Source organism: Anolis carolinensis, chromosome 5, assembly GCF_035594765.1.
Source record: "Anolis carolinensis isolate JA03-04 chromosome 5, rAnoCar3.1.pri, whole genome shotgun sequence".
NCBI lineage: Eukaryota > Metazoa > Chordata > Lepidosauria > Squamata > Dactyloidae > Anolis > Anolis carolinensis.
The window spans coordinates 183,066,016-183,088,451 of record NC_085845.1 but is presented as its reverse complement, the minus strand read 5'-3'; the positions used below and the strand labels follow the sequence as shown (position 1 = coordinate 183,088,451).

The 22,436-nt window shown below is 39.6% G+C and overlaps 1 protein-coding gene across 3 annotated transcripts in view; it reads right to left on the bottom strand.

Annotated features, from left to right (window-relative positions):
- ptn (pleiotrophin) overlaps positions 1 to 22,436 on the bottom strand; it is a 111,206-nt gene that overhangs the window by 20,452 nt on the left and 68,318 nt on the right. For all 3 annotated transcript variants that reach the window (XM_008119835.3, XM_008119834.3, XM_003226848.4), the window contains 3 exons: positions 13,113 to 13,222; positions 8,752 to 8,925; positions 5,449 to 5,610 (listed from right to left, as the gene is read on the bottom strand). In XM_008119835.3, coding sequence (XP_008118042.1) covers positions 5,449 to 5,610; positions 8,752 to 8,925; positions 13,113 to 13,221 — 445 coding nt within the window. In that variant the 5' untranslated portion in view covers position 13,222. The remainder of the gene's footprint in view (positions 1 to 5,448; positions 5,611 to 8,751; positions 8,926 to 13,112; positions 13,223 to 22,436) is intronic.

Below are 22,436 nucleotides of genomic sequence, written 5' to 3'. Positions count from 1 at the left end.
CTGACTTGATGGCAAATCACAACAATGTTGAGGATAATCTAGAAAAAGAACCATGAATACAGGAAAGAATTCAGAAAGCCCTTGTTATGCATGCAAGTTTCAGCTGGAAAAACTGGATATTTCTTTCTGTCTAGCAGAATTCACTGATTAATTCACCAATTAGCCAGGGTAGATGCAGCCAATCGAAGGCCAGAGTGGCAATTATGAGTCTCCCCAGATGCTGCTCTATTGCAGTGCCAAGCATTACTTGCCAATGCCTATGTTGGCTATAGCCATAAGGCATTGTATTCCAAGAACATCTGGAGGAACACATGATTCCCGCTTCCGATCTACAGCCAGAGGCTACTCTACTGGGAAGCAAGCATTTGCAGTTCTGTAGGTGACCACATGAGGCTGCTGTCCACTAATCACCGCTGTGATGTGCAGACCCTACACAATAATGCCAGATACATTCTGTTCACCATAGTGCTATGGTGATTTCTTACCTCCCATATTTTAACAACATGCAGGAGTAGCCGAGAACACAAAAATGTGCAATATAAACAGTAGATCCATCAGGAAGAACTTAGGGGCAGAAAGACAGAAGCTCCACTCAGGCAAAAAGGGAAAGGATGGTTTCCCACATTTTGAAGGAAGAGAAGTTATGCTCAAGTCCCATTTTAATGGTGGGAGGGCATGTGAAACCATAAAACATAGAGTTAAAAGCTGTGTGACAGCACCACTGTGTATGGAACATCTTTCCTGAAGATAGACAATTTGATGTAGGGGGCTCCCACCTCCTTCTCCTCTCTGAAATTGTCATTTATTTTTTGTCTCATTATCCAAAGCAAGTAAATCAAAAGAAACCCCTGGCATTTGATTAGGCTCTTCTGCTTTTCAGGTAACAGCAGCAATTCAGAGCCCTGAGTAAGCAGCTGAGCATTGTGTTTTTTTGTCTCCGGCACAGCGGTATACCTCCCAATCTCGCTTCCCGCTTTCAGTGTCTGTGCGCATACAGCACCTGGTGCAGCTGCAAAGTTCACTAGAAGTCTCCATTAATTAGAACACATATACACACAAAAACCATATTTATCTTGGGCTGACACAGGTATGCCTTGTTGGAGCTAGTCTCTAAATAAATTATTATTTAAATGAAGCACAGACTTGTCTAAGTGCCTATTGTTCTCATTTTGCCTCTCTTGCCACCTGTCATATCACACTGGAAGATAGTGTGAGGAGCACTCCCTGGCTTTTTTTACTTCTTTTCTGAATATGCTGCCTGCTAGGAAGAAGAAGGGCTATATTCACACATCCACCTCCACAAAAACGATGTTTTCCACCTACATATGAGCATTTTCTGTACATCTGGAATTGTCTAAAACATATGCATACAGTTAGGGACTCTAACTGTACTTTGGGGTACTTTGATTGTGCTTTTTCTGCTGGACAGGGGGTTGGACCAGATGGCCCATGTGGTCTCCTCCAACTCTATGATTTTATGATTTTCACTCAGTGTGTTCTGGGACAGGGGAGATTCTATTTTCAGTGCCACATATGCAGGTTGAGATTAATATTGAACATTAAACTTCCATTCATGCAACAACAACAAAACCTTTACACAACTAAAACACTTAAGCTGAGAGTAGGAAATATCTGGAAATATTACTTCTTCAGCTAACAATTCCTAGAATTGGTGGGAGTCATTTTTTCAAATAATTTGAAACTGAGATAATCAGATTTGTTCTCTCAGCTCCAGAGAGTTAATTCTTGAAAGGCAGGGCTTGAAAGAATGCTGGGTGGTTGTAAAAATGCCAATGTGAAATAAAGCAAAACCCTCTCCCAAAACATGGCATGGGATTCTACATCACAGGAGAACCCATAAATGATCCTCTCAGTAGATGTACCCTACAATGTATGGACATGTGGGAGAGATAATTGTGGTACAGTGAGGCTCCATTTGCCTGTTCCCTGTGGTTAAAAGTAAATAGGGCTTTAAAACATATGAACAAAAGATGACAAAGCAATATTTGCTAGCACAGAATCTCTTTGAGATACCCCTAGACCTTTCATGGGGCACAATCGTGTAAGCATTGTTATGTACAACATAAACATATTCACACTAAGAAGGTCTAGCACAATATATTTTGCTGCTTGAGGTGTAGTAGAAACAGTGCTTACAGTCTAGCACAGTGGTTCTCAACCTGTGGGTCTCCAGATGTTTTGGCTTTCAACTCCCAGAAATCCTAACAGTTAGTGAACTGACTGGGATTTCTGGGTGTTGAAGGCCAAAACACCTGGGGACCCACAGATTGAGAACCACTAGTCTAACAAGGTATTTTGGCATTTTAGATAGAAGATTCCTTGATTATCTCTCTTTTTTGGCAAGTAAAAACCCATCAACTTAAAGACTTTGCAGACATAATTGCTACTCTTTTATGGTATCTTAAACTAGATGCATTAGGAGACAATCTCATTTTGCCTAATGGCAGGACTGGTCCTGATTGTAAGGTTTGAAAAGTACTCACAGTATACAAGGAGCTCTCTCTCTTCACCCAACTGGGAATCTCAGTTTTCAAATATCTGTGATTGCATAAGCAGGGGCAAACAAATTAGGCCCTTGAAATGGATCTGGCCTACAATAAGTTGATCACAATAGCCAATGGTAGAAGATTATTGAACCTGTAGTCCAAAAAAATCTGGAGGGCCACAGTGACCCATCTCTGATACATTCTGTAAATTCATTCACAGACACTGAAAAAGAGGGTTGGCTGGGGCACCATCTGAATAGGCTTTCATGACAAATAGATCTCCTTACTTTGTAGTGTGTGAAATGGTCCCTACATATTCTGCTTTACACAAAAGTGGCATTGTGGTGGGAAGACTGAGCTATTGATTAGGGACTAACCAATAGAATGCCAGACATGATATTACAAAGAGATTATATGTAAACACTGCATGCTAGGAAAAGTTTGTGTGAAATATGAACAGTACAGGAAATGAACCCCCCAAAAAGGGAATAACTGTTTGCTAAATATACCTGCATTCAGAGACTGATGAAAATATAGGTGGAAATGAACATTCAGCTGAAATGATGGAAAAATAATCAAAACTAAAATTCAACAGGCATCAGTCAATATTTACCAGTACCAAAGGCAGAGTAGAGCCAGCATGATAAAGTGGTTTGAGCATTGACTTATGACTGAAGTCCAGGGTTCAAGTCCCTACTGAAGTCACGGAAACCCACTGGGTGACCTTTGAGAAATAGCATTCTCCCAATGCCCCTCTGAATTTTTCCAAAGAAACTCCGGGGCAGGTTTGCCTTAAGTCAGTGATTTTCAGCCTGGGTTCCCCAGATGTTTTTGGCTCACAACTCTCAGAAATTCCAGCCAGTTTACCAGCTGGGAGTTGAAGGCCAAAAACATCTGGGGACCCCAGGTTGAGAACCACTGCCTAAAGTCATAAATGACTTGAAGGCCCACAGTAACAACAACCAGATGGAGCAAAAGCTGGTTCCTGGGGAAAGACAAACAGGAGAGTGCAGTCCTGCTCATAATCTCCTGGCAAGCTATGAATTAGGACTTTGGTCCAATACAGGATAGCTCATCAAATATTTTTAAGAGAGAAAAAAGCAAATAACAATAAACCAGAGAAGAGGAGATTGGGTTCTGAACCAAAAAATGGAACAATTTATAGAAAAAGATATAGTGTCAAATAAAAAAGGTTTTTAATTTAAAAGAAGAGAACAGTAAGGACGGGTAACATCCTTCATATTATAAGATCATTCTAAATATAACTCAAGTGTAAATTGAGCAAACGGATTTATCAGAACATTTGTCATTCTGGTATATTAAAAGAAACAGCACCTTTCTCTCCAGGTGTGGATTTCTGAACCAATACTAATTTTTCTCAGAGTCAAATGAAGATCTTTTCCTACCCAGAAATAATATGGCACCTTCCTCCATGCCATGGGAAGAACGTGGAGCACTGGACCACATGTCACTTCTAGCAATGGAAAAGGGGCTACCACATTTGAAAACTTCAGACTAGTTTGTGATGGCATGACAACTGATCTTGAAGACAGAACTCTGCCCTGGCTAGTAACTGGGGGGGAGGGGGGGAGGAACAGCTGAGATGTAGCTATTGCTCTCCCTCCAGAATTTTTCATCTAAGGCAGATGTATCACTCTACACACTGGCCTTAGCTTTGAGGCTATTTTGACTCTCACATGTTAACGCAGTGATTCTCATTCTGTGGGTTCCCAGATATTTTGGCCTTCAACTCCCAGAAATCCTAATAGCTGATAAATTGGCTGGGATTTCTGGGAGCTGTAGACCAAAACACCTGGGGACCCACAGGTTGAGAAGTATGCGTTAAAGGGAAACAAACAAAGAAAAACCCTTTGTTTCCAACAAAGACTTGTGGGTTTTGCTTATGTAAACTATCAAAAAGGCATCTATTTTAGGTCATCATTACTCAGTTTACATTGAGTGAGCACAAGTACATTTTGATACCTCCAATTGTATTTATGCTTACTGAATCAATTGAATCTCTTGGTTGTTCACAGGCAGAAAACTGATTCATTAAAATGTTTTCATTGGTTAGCGGCCACTAACACATGCCTTGGACAAATGATTAATCAAAATTTAAAGTGTCAGTATCACACTACCTGATCCAAATCTACGATGCAACTACATCTAGATTGTACAGTTTTCGTCACCATACCTGACAAATATTGCACAGTAGTAAAACCAAAAATGATCAAAGGACTTGATCAAGTCACTTAATAGAAATAATTATAATATTTAGCTTATAAAAATAAGAAAGGGAAACTCTTGTCTTCAGTTGACAACAATCAAAGCTAAGTACTGAATAGCAGGTTAGGTAAAAGGAAGCACTACTTCATACAATACATAGAATTCACCACCAGAAGACCTAGTGATGGGCCATCAATAGGCAGTCATGACAGTTTCATATTGCCCCAAAAGTAGTCTCTTCCAACAATATGATTCCATGATTCTATTTCCTGCATATTAGTGGATTGGACTAATAGGCACTTTTGGTGTCTTCCAACTATGTGATTTAAGTACCAGAAGTATTGTGCCTATCAAATGATGTGAAGCATATGCCTTTTGGTGCTATTATCTTAATGCTCAACTTCCCAGTTAAGGGAACCATTAAGGGAACAGAATGATGGAATAAACAAAACTTTGGTTGCTACACTGTAGTGTAGACTTTTTATGTTGCTGGCAATTTAGAACAATTTTATCTACTTTGACTGGCAGCAAGTCATCAGATCTCTCTCCTCCCCTATTTTACATCCATGAATGAGAGATGCCGAGAATTAAGCTTTGGATCATAGAAATCCCATGTTCTAATTAAGAACATAGTATTTTTTTCTGTCTGATTTGAACATGCTTTAGAGCCATGCTAGGATAGATCCCTCAGCAATGACTTCCAAAGCAGTGTTACCTTGAGGTTTGGGTTTGGTAAGCTTTCCACAGGGCTTTGAGATGGTGACAGTCTTCTGGCAGTCCGCATTGTGTAGGGCTCGCTTTAGATTTCCAGTTCGAGTCTTCAAGGCAGTGTTTAGGTCACACTCTCCCCATGCCTGGAATTGATATTTACATTCCGCTGCAAAAAAGAGGTGAGCACATAACATTTTATTATCAGGAGCTGAAAAAGGAGTTTAAAATTGCTATTTAATAATACAGTGAACCCTTGGCATCTGCTAGAGTTTGGTTCCAGGATTCCCACAAAGACTAAAATCCAGGGATGCTCAAATCTGATTATATACAATGACATAGCAAAGTAATGTCCCTTATATAAACTGGCAAATAAAAAGTTTTCTTTTGGGATGTTATTTTAATATTTTTATGTCATGGATGGTTGAATGTAATGCTTAAGTCTATTTTATATGCTTCTATGTCGTAATGTGGCATTGAATTATTGCTAAACTGGAAGCCACTATGAGTCCCCTTTGGGGTGGAGACAGAGCGGGGTAAAAATGCTGCAAATATATAAATAATAAATAATCCATGGCTATAGAATCCATGAATATGGAGGGCCAATTACACTGCAATTATCTATATTGTATAATCTACAGAATCCACACATTTTACAGAATATGGGCAGATCTACACTGGCTGAGAGGCTCCAGACTGGTCCTGGAGGCAACCACATTCATCCTGCAAAACTGACTGTGGCTCTGAGATGGCATTCACATGATCTGGCAGGGCCAAGACAATGTCTGTCCCACTGGACTGTCACCTCACCTTCCATGTCATCATCACTACTCCCAGGTAGCCACTGAACTTTGAGTGAGATCCTGGCCATCACAGGCACTTTTGACATCAGCAGGGGCATCCGCATGACCATAAAGAATGAGAGAATCAATCCCCCTGCTTCCCTCCTAATCACACAGATGCTTTTGGTGGTGGCAGAATGAGCTGCTTGCAGTGAGCAGGAACTTGCATAGAGATATGCAACTAGATATGAGAAGCAGCAGCAGTGGCATCAGCACTATTTGTCCCCATCAACACACAGAAAGGGTAATGGCGATGGTGCCCTGTGTGGACAGCAGACAAATCAGACTTAATGCAGATGTCCACACTGCCCCAAAGTTGTGGGATCCTCTGTAGTCTCAAGTAAACTCCAGAGTATCCCCTAACTTTGTCTGAAGTGAGACATCATTTCCCTTGATGTTCTTCCCCTACAGTCAGAATGTCATTTGGGAAAGGCTATTCCTGAAGTGTCAGACATGTCATTATTCTTTAGTCACTCTTAGTACATAAGTCACTGTGAAGTATTAAAAATAACCACAACAAATGCTCTCAACATGTCTTACTTTATTCACATTTCTTGAAAAGATTGAAGAGCCAGATTTCAAACCTTGGTGTGAACCTTTTCTCTACCCTCTTGCATGCACCATATGTTTAATGTTCATCTGTAAGCTACTTCAAATGTCATATTATACCAATTGTTTTTTTCTTTTAAAGACATGGATGTGAAGCTGAATTTATTATCTGGCAATCCGCTTACTAGAAATATCATTTTCAATGGTTTCCCCCCAATTTTGTGTACCACAGTAACTAAGAGATCCATGAAGTGTAATCATGATAGAAGACAAATGCCTGCTTTAATAGGATCACATGCTGATAACTTCAGCAAATAAAGGCAACAGAATGTTGCTCCTAATTATCATTTCACCCTTGCTGTACCTTTTAACTGTCTCATCCTAGAGATCCCCTGTTGCTCAACATTTCTCTTTGTCCTGGAGACTTTGATGAGCTAATTAACCCACTCAGCCTGACATGACCATCTTTTTGCTTTTGCTCTGATCTGTTCTTCAGCTCCCAGAGAGATGAACAGAGCTCCAAAACTTCAAAACTCACTGGGATGTTATAATATCACCAGAAATATGACCTCAAGCCCTTGTGATCTCCTCCATCTACCATTGCATGAAGTCAATAACACTTTAAGGAAGCAATCGTGCATCCACTTTCCTGAGCATAAGCCATACACAGTCAAGTCAACTTGTAAAGGGTTCAATTGTTTACCAATGAAATGGATTTTTGTGGTGTTAATGAATAGAAAGCCCAAAAGAGTGGCAGGTTTCATTTCCCTGCATCTCCAGTTAGGGAAATTAATCTCAGGACAAGGAACACTGATTTTTAGCATTAAGTGGCTTTAAAACCCGGGTGCCTATTTCCAGCTAGTACCCCTGCTCAGTATCAGTATTTCTATGTGTGTTGTGATTTTCAGGAGAAATGGAAGAAACTGGAAAGACAGTTGGTAAGTATTGTGCATGAGGAGAATTAGGATGACATGTGTCATAGAATCATAGAATCATAGATTCATAGAATAGTAGAGTTGGAAGAGACCTCATGGGCCATCCAGTCCAACCCCCTGCCAAGAAGCAGGAAATCGCATTCAAAGCACCCCCGACAGATGGCCATCCAGCCTCTGTTTAAAAGCCTCCAAAGAAGGAGCCTCCACCACACTCCAGGGGAGTTCCACTGCCGAACAGCCCTCACTGTGAGGAAGTTCTTCCTAATGTTCAGGTGGAATCCCCTTTCCTGTAGTTTGAAGCCATTGTTCTGCATCCTAGTCTGCAGGGCAGCAGAAAACAAGCTTGCTCCCTCCTCCCTATGACTTCCCCTCACATATTTGTACATGGCTATCATGTCTCCTCTCAGCCTTCTCTTCTGCAGGCTAAACATGCCCAGTTCTTTAAGCCTCTCCTCATAGGGCTTGTTCTCCAGACCTTTGATCATTTTAGTTGCCCTCCTCTGGACGCTTTCCAGCTTGTCAACATCTCCCTTCAACTGTCTTATTGTCTTACTGTATATTTACATGTATGCAAGCCTCTGCATTTGTGGGTTTAACTTTTACAAATTTAATTATTCATGAACTTGGTGAATATGTTTTTTAAGGAATCTCAAGATTCTCCAGGGAGACTCCATGGTCAACTTTAGCTGTAGAACCTAGAGATTTCTTGAGAAAATTGACCATAGAATCACTCAGGAGAACCTAGAGATTCCTAGAAATATGTTCTCTCAAGTTTTTAAAAAAGCTTTCTTTTATTTGTTCCACTGTAACATGGGTCTTATGCCCCTAAACCCCTCTCTCCCAAAATGGAAGGCCTACTGTTGTCTGATTAATATCTTAGTAGTATTTAATAATCTTTAACTGTGGGACCTAGGAGGTTAAATCATTACAAGTTACAGTCAGAGTTCTAAGTGAGATAGTCAACCTAGATCCAGATAACCTTACCTCCAAACTGCTTCTTCCAATTGCAGGGGATCTTACACCTCTGTGTTTTCATTGTTTGCTTACAATCAACTCCACTCCGAGTGCCCTCACGGGTCCCTAGCCCACAGTCTCCACTAGTGGGGACACATACACTCCATTGCCATTCCCCACAGTCAGATTTCTTCAACTTCTTCTCTGGAAAGAAACACAAGGAAAAACCAGAGAACATAAAGTTATGCAGACAAGGAAAGGTCCTTGATAACTGTTCCGCATACACAAAGTGTAAGGTAGTAGGGAAAGTGATCTCTTGGGGACAAAGCAGTAAATATTCATTACCTTTGTTTTACATTATAACTTTTGACAATGAACACATAATTAGCAAAAGCAACAACAAAAACTCCTCTGCTGACAGCATAAGCCCATGAGGCCTGTTAGAATAGTGACAGCTATAGTTCCTAGGATTTTGGAATCCCATTAGCAAGCAAAAGAATACCATCAGTTCATTTGCAAGCAGGATATAGAGGCAACAACAGCGATGGTGCAGTGAGATTGTCTAATAAAAACAGAGCCTAAAATATTTTCTTGTTTAAGATTTTATCAACTTCTGGCTAAAATTTTGTAGAAATAATGAGAAGTAAGGGCAGGAAACATTTGGATTGGACCCAGATTTACATGTATGAATGTAAGTGAGGGGTGGAAAAGGGCTGCCCCTCTAGGTCCTTGAAAATGTTAGATGGAACATTAGGGCCCTATTGACCTACATAGGTTGCAATTTCTAGAGATCCTTGGAAATTGGATGGAGGTACCTATTGTGATGAATGCCCTTATGGCAAATGGAGACAGGTACTGGATGTATATATGTATTTGCTTTCAAGTCACCTGTTGACTTATGTTGTCCCTATGTATTTCATAGAATTATCTAGGGCAAGGAATACTCAGAAATGGCTTTGGCAGTTCCTTCTTCTGTAATGTAGCCTATGGCATTTGGTATTTATTGGCACTTTCCCATTGAAGTACTAACCAAGGCAGATCCCGGTAAGCTTCCAATATCAGATTAGATCCTTTGCCTTAATGAAAATGCAACCATCAAATATTTGAGTTTCCCACTCACATTCCCTGCCTCCAAATTTTGATATTCAACTCAAGGAAAACATTCTGAGGACCTCTGAGCAAGGTTCCCCAGATAGTTAGGGCCGCAAACGATTTGTTGATCATTTATATAACTGATAAATAAATGTTTAGTGCTGTGGCCTTTCTACAGGCCCATCCAGACAGCCCCTTTAATGTGGAAGTTCCCGCAATTAAAAGGGGGCCATCCAGATGACGCCACAGAGAAACACAAATTAATTTGTCACAAACCAGGAAAACCCTGGTTTGATGCGAATTAATTTGTTAGTGGATTTATTCCCTGCCTTCTTGGAACCCATTACTTCTGCTGTCTGGACTACTTCCTCGAAAGATTTTGAGGGGGCAATTCAGGCAGTAGTCCTGCATTTTTCTGGGATAAATTAGCCCAGAAAACCATGAAAACACCAACCCCCTCCCCAAAAAACCCCAAACCCCATTTTAAAACTAAAATAACTTACCTGACCTCCATTAGAGTGGTGTCGGAGCTCTCCTGTCATGTAAGAATGATGCACCAGGAGAAGGGGGGGGGGAGGAAAATCGTTTTTGCCCCCCTTTCTCCTGGAGCATCATTCCTTCATGCCAGGAAATTCTGGCCCCATTCTAATGGAGGTCAGGTAAGTTATTTTTATTTTAGAAGGAGTTGAGGGGATTGGGTGGGGGGGGGGGTTGGGTGTTTGGGTGTTCTCCTAGAAGGATCTGGGAGCACATCTGGACACCCATCCCAGAAAGCACATGCTTTCTGGGGCATGTGTAGATTTGGAACCAGGAACATTCAAATTTTTAAATGCAAATGTTCTCAGAAGCAGGTTTACATGAGGAGAATGGAGAAGCAGGTTTACATGAGGAAAAATGTACTCACAGATTACTAACTACTACTGGGGTGAGAGGTTTGGGATGGGTTCAAAAGGATAGAAAAAATGCTCCCTGAATCCCATCCAAAAGGAGGTTGTTGTTGTTGTTGTTGTTGTTGTTGTTGTTGTTGTTGTGTGTCTTCAAGTCATTTTCAACTTATAATAACTCTAAAATGATCCTATGGGTTTTCTGAAGTTGACCTGCCCAGAATCACCCAGTGGGTTTTTATTGCCAAGTGAGGAATTGAACTGTTATCTCCAGCACAGTGTAATGGCTTAAACCACTACACTATTCTGTAAAACACCCCCCAAAAAGGAAATCAGTTGCTGCATTTTATTCTGTCCCTGAGCAAATAAAGAAGAGTTCTTTTTCTGGTTTATTACCATTTTTGTTTGCTTGCTTGCGCATAAAATGTATTTTGTATAAATTGCAATGCTTTTACACAAAAACATATTCTGCAGGAATCACAATGCTTTGCACAAATTGCAAAGCTCTTATGCAGATACATTTTTGTCAAAAAGCCTTGAAATCTGAATAGTCAGCAAAAGAAAAAGTAAATTTTTTTCCTAATCCTATCTAGTAGAGGGAAAACATTTCAGATTTTCATTCCCCCAAATAGGAAAAAATAACTGAAGAGTTACATCCCTGCTCCAGCTGTCAGTTTCAGCTTTTCTTATTCCTCCACAGCCATTTGCAATAAAACACAATATTGGCATTTTGTCACTCCAGCAAGTCCCCCAACTCTTTGTCAAAAAAAAGTTAATAGTTTTTTCTGTATTTCATAATAAAGCATAACTCTCTTGTCATTCTTACATCTGTTGAATTTAACTCATGGGAGTAGACAGAATGAATCAACTTACCTAGCAAAACCTTTCTATTTGGATTTATGGATTTGAACTAGGCACAAAGCAAGTTTTCATGTACCTTAAAACTCCACAATACTGCCAGTCTGTTGCTCTATGTGGTTTGACCAACCTTAAATGAATCCAAACCAATCAGTAGATTCGATTCTTAGCATGGGTCATGAGAACAAACATGATGTCTATTGCAACTGCTGAAGTCAGAATGCAGCACCTGCATAACCAGCAAGGAGGAGGGGGTTCATTAACTGATCCGTGAAAGGAAAGGGTGATGGTGGCAGATTGACAGAAGATTGGAACAAAATGGACTCAGTCCAGCTGTCTAGACTTCTGTGAAGCCCCATGGTACTCTCGAGTTTCCTGAAAACTTTGCCTGGTCAGATTAAAGCCACAAAACCCAGAATACTAACTGGAGGTCATTGTGCATCACAGAGAGAGACAGTGGTGGATCTCAAGTGAGTATCAGTTCTCTGGTTAGTTCTGTGTTATCAGTACAGGTTATGGAAATGCCCCTAACTTTTATGAGATATAGTCTTTCCCCAAAAACATAGCTGTTGACAGCAAATTCTCAAATAGATATACCTCACCCAAAGGACCTTTGAAATAATTTCCTCAAGTCAGCAGTACATTATGTATGAAGATCTCTAGATCACACAATTCCAATGTATTGTGCTCATCCTTGTAGTTTTGACAGATTTTAAGGGAAACTACCTCTTCCATGAATTCTGGTGACTGATATGTTATAGTGGCCATATTGAACTTTTAAATTAATTAAACAGAAAGGATTTCCAAATACAATTTCCTCCTATAAATTTATAAATGACTCTAATTGATAGGGCCATAATGAACCAAGCCTGGATTCTGGAGGTAGGTTGGCTTATCTCATGATAGATGTGAGTTTTCTAATGGCATATTATCCAAAGCAGTGAAGATATTTTACCTGTAAGAGTTCAGTTATATGTCTTTCTTGATATCGATGGAGAGAGAGTCTAGTGCAGTGATTATAATCCTATTGGATGTTAGCTATCAAATCTATCTATTTGCAGTTGACACCTGTTGAGTTTGAATGAACTTATTCCTAGATAGGTATACATAAGAGCAGCTATTACCTTGAAGGCATTCATTTTATATTATATCTGTGTGGCACATTGTCTTTTAACTTTTAGAAGCTGAACTCTTGGCTGGGTGGCATATGAATGGCCATGCCTGACTCCAAAGTGGGAAGAAGAAATTACAGCCTTCGTTCTGTGTGGTTCTCTGTGGGTTTTTGTTTTCCCTCGGAACTCCCACCCACTTACTCACCAGGTCTTCCTAAACCCTAAATGCCTCTTTTTGCTCCCAAATGGTGAGAAGCCATTCCTGGAGGCCTCCAAAAGTAGTGTAACACAACACACAAAAACTGGCTGCAAAGGGCCAAAAGCAGAAATTACAACTTCTGTTTCAATGTGAATAAGGATATTTTTTAGGTGTAGAAAGGCCATGCAAAAAGAAGCAAGATTTTTCTTTCTAAATACCTAGTAATAGAATTAATGGCACCCCTACCTGGTTTTTCTTTTTTGCCAGCCTCAGTAGTGCTCACAGCTGCAAGCAGGAAAATAAATGCGAAGAGGACAGCTGTAAATATCTGACACCGTTCTTGCTGTTTCTGCATTCTGGGAAATAACAAGTAAAAAGAAAAAATTGCTAACATTAAATTTCACCTAAGTTTAAGAAGTGTTAGAGCACCTAGCTACAGAGCAGTGTAAACAGAGCAAATGATGTTAATACACAAGGAGATCAAACATATTAGCAAACTGCAGAATCAGCTCATTAAGGGAGCCTCTTGTAATTCTATTAAAAAGCACTTGTAATCCATACATATGGGCTCTATTACCATTTCTGTTGTAAAAGCCATGTCTGGATTAGAAAACCCTCCGTTATGACACTGGCATTATACCTACCCACCTTCCACATTTGTTTCAGTCCCCATTCCACACAACAAAAATTCATAAACTATCCAGAGAGGTTGGGTTATAATTCTCAAAATCCCCAGCCACCTATGATAGGGAGATTCTTGGGCTTGTAGTCCAACACATGAGAAAGAATGTCTTTCTTTATGTTCAGTTGCATAGTTGTTGTTATTAATTGTCATCCATTTGACTTGGACTCATGGTGACCCCATAAATTTAATGAGCTTTTCTCTAGTCTGCAGCATCTGCTGTTCCTTGGCCGTCTCCCCTCCAAGTTCTAGCCAGAGTTAATCTTACTTAGCACCAAAACCAGATAGGATCTGAGACCTTTCGAGTATTTAAGCCTTTGGTTGCACTATTAATAGGTTCACAAGTGTCAACATCATTGGCAGAGGGGTGTATTAATCAATATCAACAAAGGAGCTTCCACTGGGCATGAAGCAAAACACTTTAAAAACAATTCGTCTGATAAGTCTTTGGTATCCACTGCAGTTTGGTTCCAGAGATGTGGATGGTGTGGATAGCTGAATCTGTGGAAACAGGATCTGTGGAAACAGAGGGCTAAGTGTATTGTCAAAGACTTTCATGGCTGGAATCACCGAGGGGTTGTGTGGTTTCCAGGCTGTATGGCTGTGTTCTAGCAGCATTTTCTCCTGATGTTTCAGCTGCATCTGTGGGTGGTATCTTCAGAGGATCTTTCTTGTGCATGATCCTCTGAAGATGCCAGCCACAGATGCAGACAAAATGTCAGGAGAAAATGCTGCTAGAACATAGTCATACAACCCAGAAACCACACAGCACCCAGAGGGATGTGTCACTGTAAAATAAAAACAGTTATAAATAATATAGAGGGCTCCCAAATAAAAAAAAACTAACTCTAGAAATACAGTATAAAGTGGTGATAGATTACGAGGATATGTAGATAACAATAAGAGCCTATTTATACTTTGGGGAAAACCTAACTTGATTAGGAAGATGATACATTTTATAAAATGAGTTTCTTCACATAACATATATTTTGTGTACAAACTTGATCTAAAGATTTCCCACATTATTTGCTTATATGAATTATTTATATGCTTCTATCCCATATATAAACAAAGTTATTTTCATTTTTTAAAAATTCATCAGAATACAAAAACAAAATGTCTTAAACAGCTGCTCTGAGAAAGAAGGCAGACATAAATTATATTAGAACAAGTAGGAAGATCCAGGGCAGAGATCAGCCATAAAAAACTTTAAGAATAAACTTCACCAGTAATAAAAGTAGTTAAAAGTGAGAGTCCCTCCTATCCCTTCCTAGGGAAGATATCTATGGACATGCTACTGCCTTCTAATGAGTCATCACCTGCTTATTCTGTGAGCATTTTACCCAATGTTATGCTGATGGTGTTATTTTTCTTGCACTTGCACAACTACTAGTGGAAAAATGAGCACAATGTCTGCAAGTAAAACCTAACCTAATGAAATTGTAATGGGTTATTCAATGCCTGTGGAATGGTGTATGAAATAGCTTGTGGGATGCCTTATGTAACAATTTCTCTGACACCTTGTCTGACAGTTTTGTATAATGCCTTTTATAAGGAAGATCAGAGTTTTGGATTTGAAAAATGTGGAAAGAGTTTTTAAAATGGGATCCAAGAATGAGTCTACACTGGCTCGTAAATCTGGAAGTGGCCATATGCATCCTATGAAGCCCACTGCAATGGTGGGTTGGCATCAATATGTTCCTGCTGGTCAAGACTACATCAACCCTGATAGATTGTTGCCTTGGCATCTGTGTCACTGCTGCCACTCCCAGACAGTGGCAGAGGTCCATATTAATCTCCCTTCTTTCTTTTTAGTTATGTGGACATCTCTGCTGATGTCAGAACAGGGTACCCATGATGGCCAGAAGCTCACACAGAGCTCTGCAGCCATCCCGGAGCAGCGATGGCAATGATACAAGCATGGTCCATCTCCTTTTCTGTGTGCTGATAAGCTCCAGGAAAAGATGGTGATTATGGTGTCCTGTGTGGACAGTAGATGAGTCCAATTGGAGCAGATGCAGCTGTCTACACTGCTCAAAGCCATGGGATACTGTAAAGTTTCAAGTACCTGGCTGTTCCAATGTGCCTTCCCAGATTAATAGGAAATCTCCAACACCAAGTCCCATAAGCACTTTATTAGAACTAAGATCGTATATCGCACTCTGCACTTGCCCTAGAAGCCTTATATATCACCTGTCACATCAGCACTTTTAATCTTGTACCCATTACTCTGGCCCGGCCCAGTTTTATTGTGTTTTAGCGTATTGTTTATTGCTTGTTGTTTATACTGTTTTAATTGTTTTTAATTTGCCTTTTGTTTTGTATTGTTATATTGTGTGTTGAGGCCTTGGCCTTTGTAAGCCGCATCGAGTCCTTCGGGAGATGCTAGCGGGGTACAAATAAAGTTTAATAATAATAATAATAATAATAATAATAATAATAATAATAATAATAATAAAAACTACATTCCAGCACATTCCATGACTTTGTCCGACGCAGGGCAAAAAAGGTTTAATCTGGTATAGCCCATGATACTCAGTGGAAGTGCAGGAACACCATGAAGACAACCTGTAGCCAACTCAAGGTGAGTTCAAGTTTTTATGTTGACATGTGCAAGATCCTGCACCACACAGGTAGCTACAATTTCATAGCTATACTCTCATCTTCCAATTCAACTCCATTACCTGACTTTAAAAGCCAGGTAGTTATGCTGAGATATGAGCTTTGAGATGCTGGAAAGTGAGACATTGAAGGATGCCACATTCAGCCCATAGACATATCATCCTTAGCAACATCACTGCAAAACTTCCTCCTTCAATATGGTTGCCTGCATTTCAAGGTGGGCATTTGTGGTCATGGCAATGGTGTTACAACAGTTCCGGGCCAGTTTATCTGTCCCAGTTTATCAGTTTACCTTTGAGCCACTTCGGAGATTAAGATCATCTGGGGAGGTCTTGCTCTCCGTCCCGCCTGCTTCGCAAGCGCAGCTGGTGGAGACGAGAGGCAGAGCCTTCTCAGTGGTGGCTCCTCAGCTGTGGCACTCCCTCCCTATCGAAGTTAGATCAGCCCCCTCCCTTCTAGCCTTCAGAAGGAAAGTAAAAACTTGACTCTGGGATCAGGCTTTCAGTGATTAGTACAATGTAATTATAGACTTGGAATTATGGATAATTGACAACAGAATGCCTTTGGACTATGATTTTTGGATGAAGTGATTTTAATATTGAATATGATGTTTTAAATGTTTAATATGTATTAATTTTAAATTTAATTGATTTTAAGTCTCTGTATATATTTTCAGGCATCTAATGGTTGCCATATGTAAGCTGCTTTGAGTCCCCTTCGGGGTAAAAAAAGGTGAGGTAGAAATCAGGTAAATAAATAAATAATAAATTACCATCATCAATATGAATACCAAACAGTTTGCAACATCCTGAGTAACAGGCGCCTGCTGGGTTTTATTTCAGCAGTAGAGGAGTTGTGCCACTGCAGACAAAGTGGAGATGAATATATATCATGAGACTGGGGTGGGATTTTTCTTTTTCAAAACAAATCTAATGCTTTAGGCAGGATGAAACAAAAAACTGACTTCCATGGCCTTTATTTTCACACAATAAAAAAGCAGCCTTCAGTTTGGAAAACTGAGGGTTTTAAGTTCATATTGAAAGAAAAGTGAAAGGACTGTGTCTATAATCTGACAAGAGAAGAAACAATTCTCACCATGAAATGTGTTTGAAAATGTCATTTGGCACTTTTAAGAGTCTCCTGCTGGTAGCCATCTTGCTGCAAAGTCACATAATTGCTATTGATGTGCACAACTGGGTAGGGAAGCCCCATTTTGGGGAGAATAAAGCACTCACTTGTTCAGAATCTATTTTTAATGAATAAAAATGAAGCATCTGATTGTTACCAAGTTTATTGTGTGACTAAGATGTGACAACTGAAATCATGTATGGCAGAGGGGAAGGGAAAGGGAGGAGGAGGAGAAGATTAATTTAAATCATACAAAAGTTATCAATCTAATTAAACTATTAATAACATTAAAAACAACAAAACCATAGCCATTAAACAAAAACAACAAATACCCAAGACGGTACATTGTGCCTTCTGCTAAGCAGTCTTCTTTTAAAGACCTGCTGAAACAAACAAATACAAAATCTCTCTAAAAAGGGAGTTCCAGGTTTTGGAGCCACTACTGAGAAGGTCCTGTCATATGTTCCTATCTGTTGTAGTTGTGAGGTGATGGGACAGAGAGAAGGGACTCTGCAGAACATATCCAGATACCCACAGGATCATATAGAGCAGGCATGGGCAAACTTGGGCCATCCAGGTGTTTTGGACTTCAACTCCCACAATTCCTAACAGCCTACCCACCGTTAGGAATTGTGGGAGTTGAAGTCCAAAACACCTGGACAGCCCAAGTTTGCCCATGCCTGATATAGAGAGGCAGAGTCCTTCAGATAACTCAGACTTGAGCTGTTTATGGCTTCATAGGTGCTGTGAAGATGCTATCATATCACCGACCAGTGACTGCCAGTCTGTTGAACTGTTGTGCATGCAATGGTAGATTGCATGTCTTTTCTTTTCTTTTTTTATGTAACACAATAAAAATGTATTACTTAAAAAAACCTTTAAAATGTGGCATACACACTGAGAACTGGGGGGGCCTTGGCATTTCAGCATTCTTGATAAGGCAAAGATATCTATATCAAAATGCTACAAGAATAGAAAAAACTTAAATATATATGTTCTCATACAAATTTAAATGTGTGTATTCATAAGACAGTATGCTTATATTGATAAGTATTTTCTTTACAGTCCCAACTGGGTACTATCTTATTATGTAACATATGAAACAAAACATACATCAATCTCAAACGGAAAACAGTCCAAGAGCAGTCTAACTGGAGGTCAGCTGTTACCAACAGTGCTATCGGTTTTAAGGAGGCACAAATAGAGGGTGAAAGAGAGAAAGATGCCAAGAGGAAGGTGCATCAAACAAACCCTTGTCATGACCACCTTCCATCTGGAAAACTATGTCCTCATTGTGAGAGACTATGTGGATCCAGAATAGATCTTTGCAGTCATTTACGAATCTACCAGCAAGACTCTAACCTTGGAAGACAATCATGCAGCCATGAATGATCACCTGTGATGATTAATGCAAGGTCTGGATAACCTGCATGCTGACAGAAGTTTCAATGACCAAGAATTAGTTATTCTACGTTCTCTTCTAAATATTCTTCTGGTAGAATGGAAAGCTAGCAGTTCAGAAGACAATTAAATCATTTTATGCTTGCTGAGTAGTAAGGTAAAGGTTTCCCCCTGATATTAAGTCCAGTCGTGTCCAACTCTGGGGGTTGGTGCTCATCTCTATTTCTAAGCCGAAGAACCAGCGTTGTCTGCAGACACCTCCAAGGTCATGTGGCTGGCATGACTGCATGGAGTGCTGTTACCTTTCTGCCAGAGTGGTATGTATTGATCTACTCACATTTGCATGTTTTCAAACTGCTACCGGTAGGTTGGCAGAAGTTAGGGCTAACAGCGGTCAGCAAGTTCAGCAGCCCAGCGGTTTGATGCGCTGCACCACCGGAGGCTTGCTTAGTATAAGGAAACAAACTGTCAAAATTATAGGCATTTCATAGGAGAACACTGTGGTTCCAGAAAATAGAAAACATAAGAAGCTGCCTTACATAAAGTCAAACCATTGGGCTTTCTAGAAATTCATACAGAAATCATACATACTGAATTCTGTATAAAAGTATGCTTGCTTTATGTTCAAACCGATGTGTATGAGAAGCCTGTAGGAAAATATGCTTGTTTTCCCCCTGTATGTGCAAGCTTAAGTGGAAACAGGATAGTCACGTGAACTGCCTCTTTTCTTTAGACTCTTAAATCATATGTCTAAATGATCAATGGAACTGTTAAATTTCTGCAATGCTAGAAATTTGCAGCTGCTTGCTTATTTAGGGTATCATTGCTCTCTCATTTTGCTCCCGCTCTCTGCTCCACTCCTCTTCAAACGGTAGATAAAGAGTGTTATGAAATGTGAGAAAATAGTTATTGGATTCATTACTGTCATGCTGTTATTGTTAGGAATGGCAAGCGGCACTCATGGAATTTTCTGACAAACAACTTGACTAGCTTTTTGTGCTATAAAGAGAGGGCACCATTTACTGTTTCACCTTGGGCAGCAAAATGGAGCTGGCCCAAGGCAGTGGCTAGCTAGTGGATTGGCTGACATGCCCCATTTTGGTCTGATCTGATTCAACTTGAATGTTCAGTGAAGCATATGTTTCCCATAAGAGACAATATTTGGACCCATGAATATAACTCATCCTCATGATAATGCAGAAAGCATCAGAGTAAATTAAGTGTTGACATGCCTTGTGGTGAACAACACTGTGACTAAGCAAGCCAGAAACTGGAGTTATTTTAAGGAAGCCTCATCCAACAAAATGTGAGTCATACAAGTGTGTGTGAAATTTGGTAATGACGCTTTCTCATTTGTTAAAATTAAAAATGTGGAGATGGAACACAGATTTCCCACTTCTGCAAGTAGGAAGGAAAAATGGAGGCTGCAGATGTGAAATGCAGAAACCTAGGAATCTAGTGAAAATCCCAATAATTTCTAACGTGTGTAACCTAAAGATAAATCCGTCTGAATCCCACCCTTTGATTTTATGTTCTGGTTTGATTAGAGGTGAATGAGTCTCAATGCTTCAATTTCTGTAATAGGGGTGAGGTGATTTTGTTGATGCCAGGATCCACATTCCCACTGGAACTGTATTTTTCTGTGGGTTTTTTTCACTTCTTTAAAAAGTGCATGAAAAAACACCAACACAAATCTCACCCTTTGAAAAACTCCATTACATATTATTAAACAAGAGAAAAGCAATAATAGTTGGATATTATTATTATTATTATTATTATTATTATTATTATTATTATTATGTTTATACTTTGGTTTTTCTTTCCATAAGAATACTCAAATTGGCTTAAATTAAAAGTATTTAATACAATTTAAAATCTACAAATATACAAACATTAAAACATAATTAAATATCATCGGTATTTTTAAAATCAGTTAAGTCCATAAAAAAAATAATCAAAACTTAAAAAACACAGCAGCCCCTGACTTGATCTTAAAAACCTTCTTCTTTAAGTCTGTCTGAATAAAAGAGGAATGTAGTGGCAAATAACATTAAAATAATGCTTGGTATCCATTTATCAGTTGCCAAGAGCTATCATGGTGTAGTGGTTTGAATATTGAGCTATGACTCTGGATACCACTGTTTGAATCCTCAGCCATGAAACCAACTGGGTGACCTTGGACAAGTCACACTCCCCCAGGTTCACTGGCAAACCTCTTCTGAACCATGACACATCTGTTGTATACAATGTGCTATTGCCAATGTAAGTTTAGTCTACAATGGATGCACTGCAATGAATGGAACTTATCAGTCCCAATTAACCACATTGATTTTAATGGGTCTAGGTAGCACAAATGTCAGATTTAGTACAGAGATGGAAATCATGCAGCCTTCAAATATTGCTGGACTGCAATTGCCAGCATTCCTCACCACTGGCTATGCATATTGACATCTGAAATCTAACAATATCTTAAAAGCTGCATAGTTCTAATCTTGATTTTACTAAATCAAAGAGGAAAATCTCCAGGATCCCAGACAAGTTCTTCCTCCATCAGAGTTTGTAGAGCTTGACTTTGGAAATGTCTCTTTGCAAAGTATGTGCTGTATAATCGAGCAATGGTCTCTCCTACTCCCCAAGTCACCCAGTTCTAGAGTCTTGAAAAGGATGGTTTCTCTGCTACATTACATTTTTCAATCTTGACTGGCTTAATTAGTTCCTGCTGTGGTTCAGAAGTGTCATGACCCTGGTTAAAATATTGTTGTTTCATTCTGTTCCTGTTTCTGGAATAGATGAGCTTGATGCAAATTCAAGACTGAATAATCTAATATAGGAGCCCAGGACAAAACAATTCAACATGCTATTGATAAATTTCACTTTATCAATGGAAAATAATGTGTTAAGTTCATGTGTAAGATGAGAAAAAATATTAATGCCCCAAAGCAAGGTGGAGCTCACCCAGTAAATGCATTGATCTGCACCCTGGGAACAACAAAATCATCAAGGGATGAGGAACAAATTAATTAGCTTTGCTTCTTAATATGAACCAGTTTAGTTCACTGATAAATGAATTATACTGTTTTCCTCATTACTCAGAATTTTGCAATGCAATTGTCAGATCAAAAAAACTTAAAGTGCACACATATGTGTAGGGAACATTGCCTATAAAATACAGTTTTGGAAAATAATCCAGATTCTTTCTCATTGCCAACTTTCCCTTTTTGTCCCTCAGTTGCTGAAAACTGATTTTTAAGGTAGCCGAGTAGTTTGCATTCATTTAATCCAGCACAGGGAGGGGGAGAATAGGAAGGGAGAATCCTGTCCTTCCCAGTAGGCTCTCACCAAAGCAAACTGCTGCAGCCTCTCCTAGCTTAGTTGCGATCATCATTCATAAATCTTGCTATGTTCACAACCCTCTGATATTGCATGATCACATGTTTGCATATATATTAAAATCAAAGTTTTCCAGAGCAATGTGCCAGGCTCATCCATGACTCCAAAGAAGTTCTCTCCTGGCAGTGAGCCAGGGCAAGTATAGCCAAAGCAGAAACGCTGGGTTGAAAGACCAGTAGTCTAACTTCATTCAAAGCTGCACCTTTTGTTCAGGGCTATATAAGACATGTGGCGGCCTTCAAAGAAAGAGGCAAATAAGCTTTGGCAAATGCACCAGAAATCCAGATAAATGGAGCAGGGGATTCAGAACCGTTTAAACGGGCGAGTGGAGCTCACAAGACAGTTAC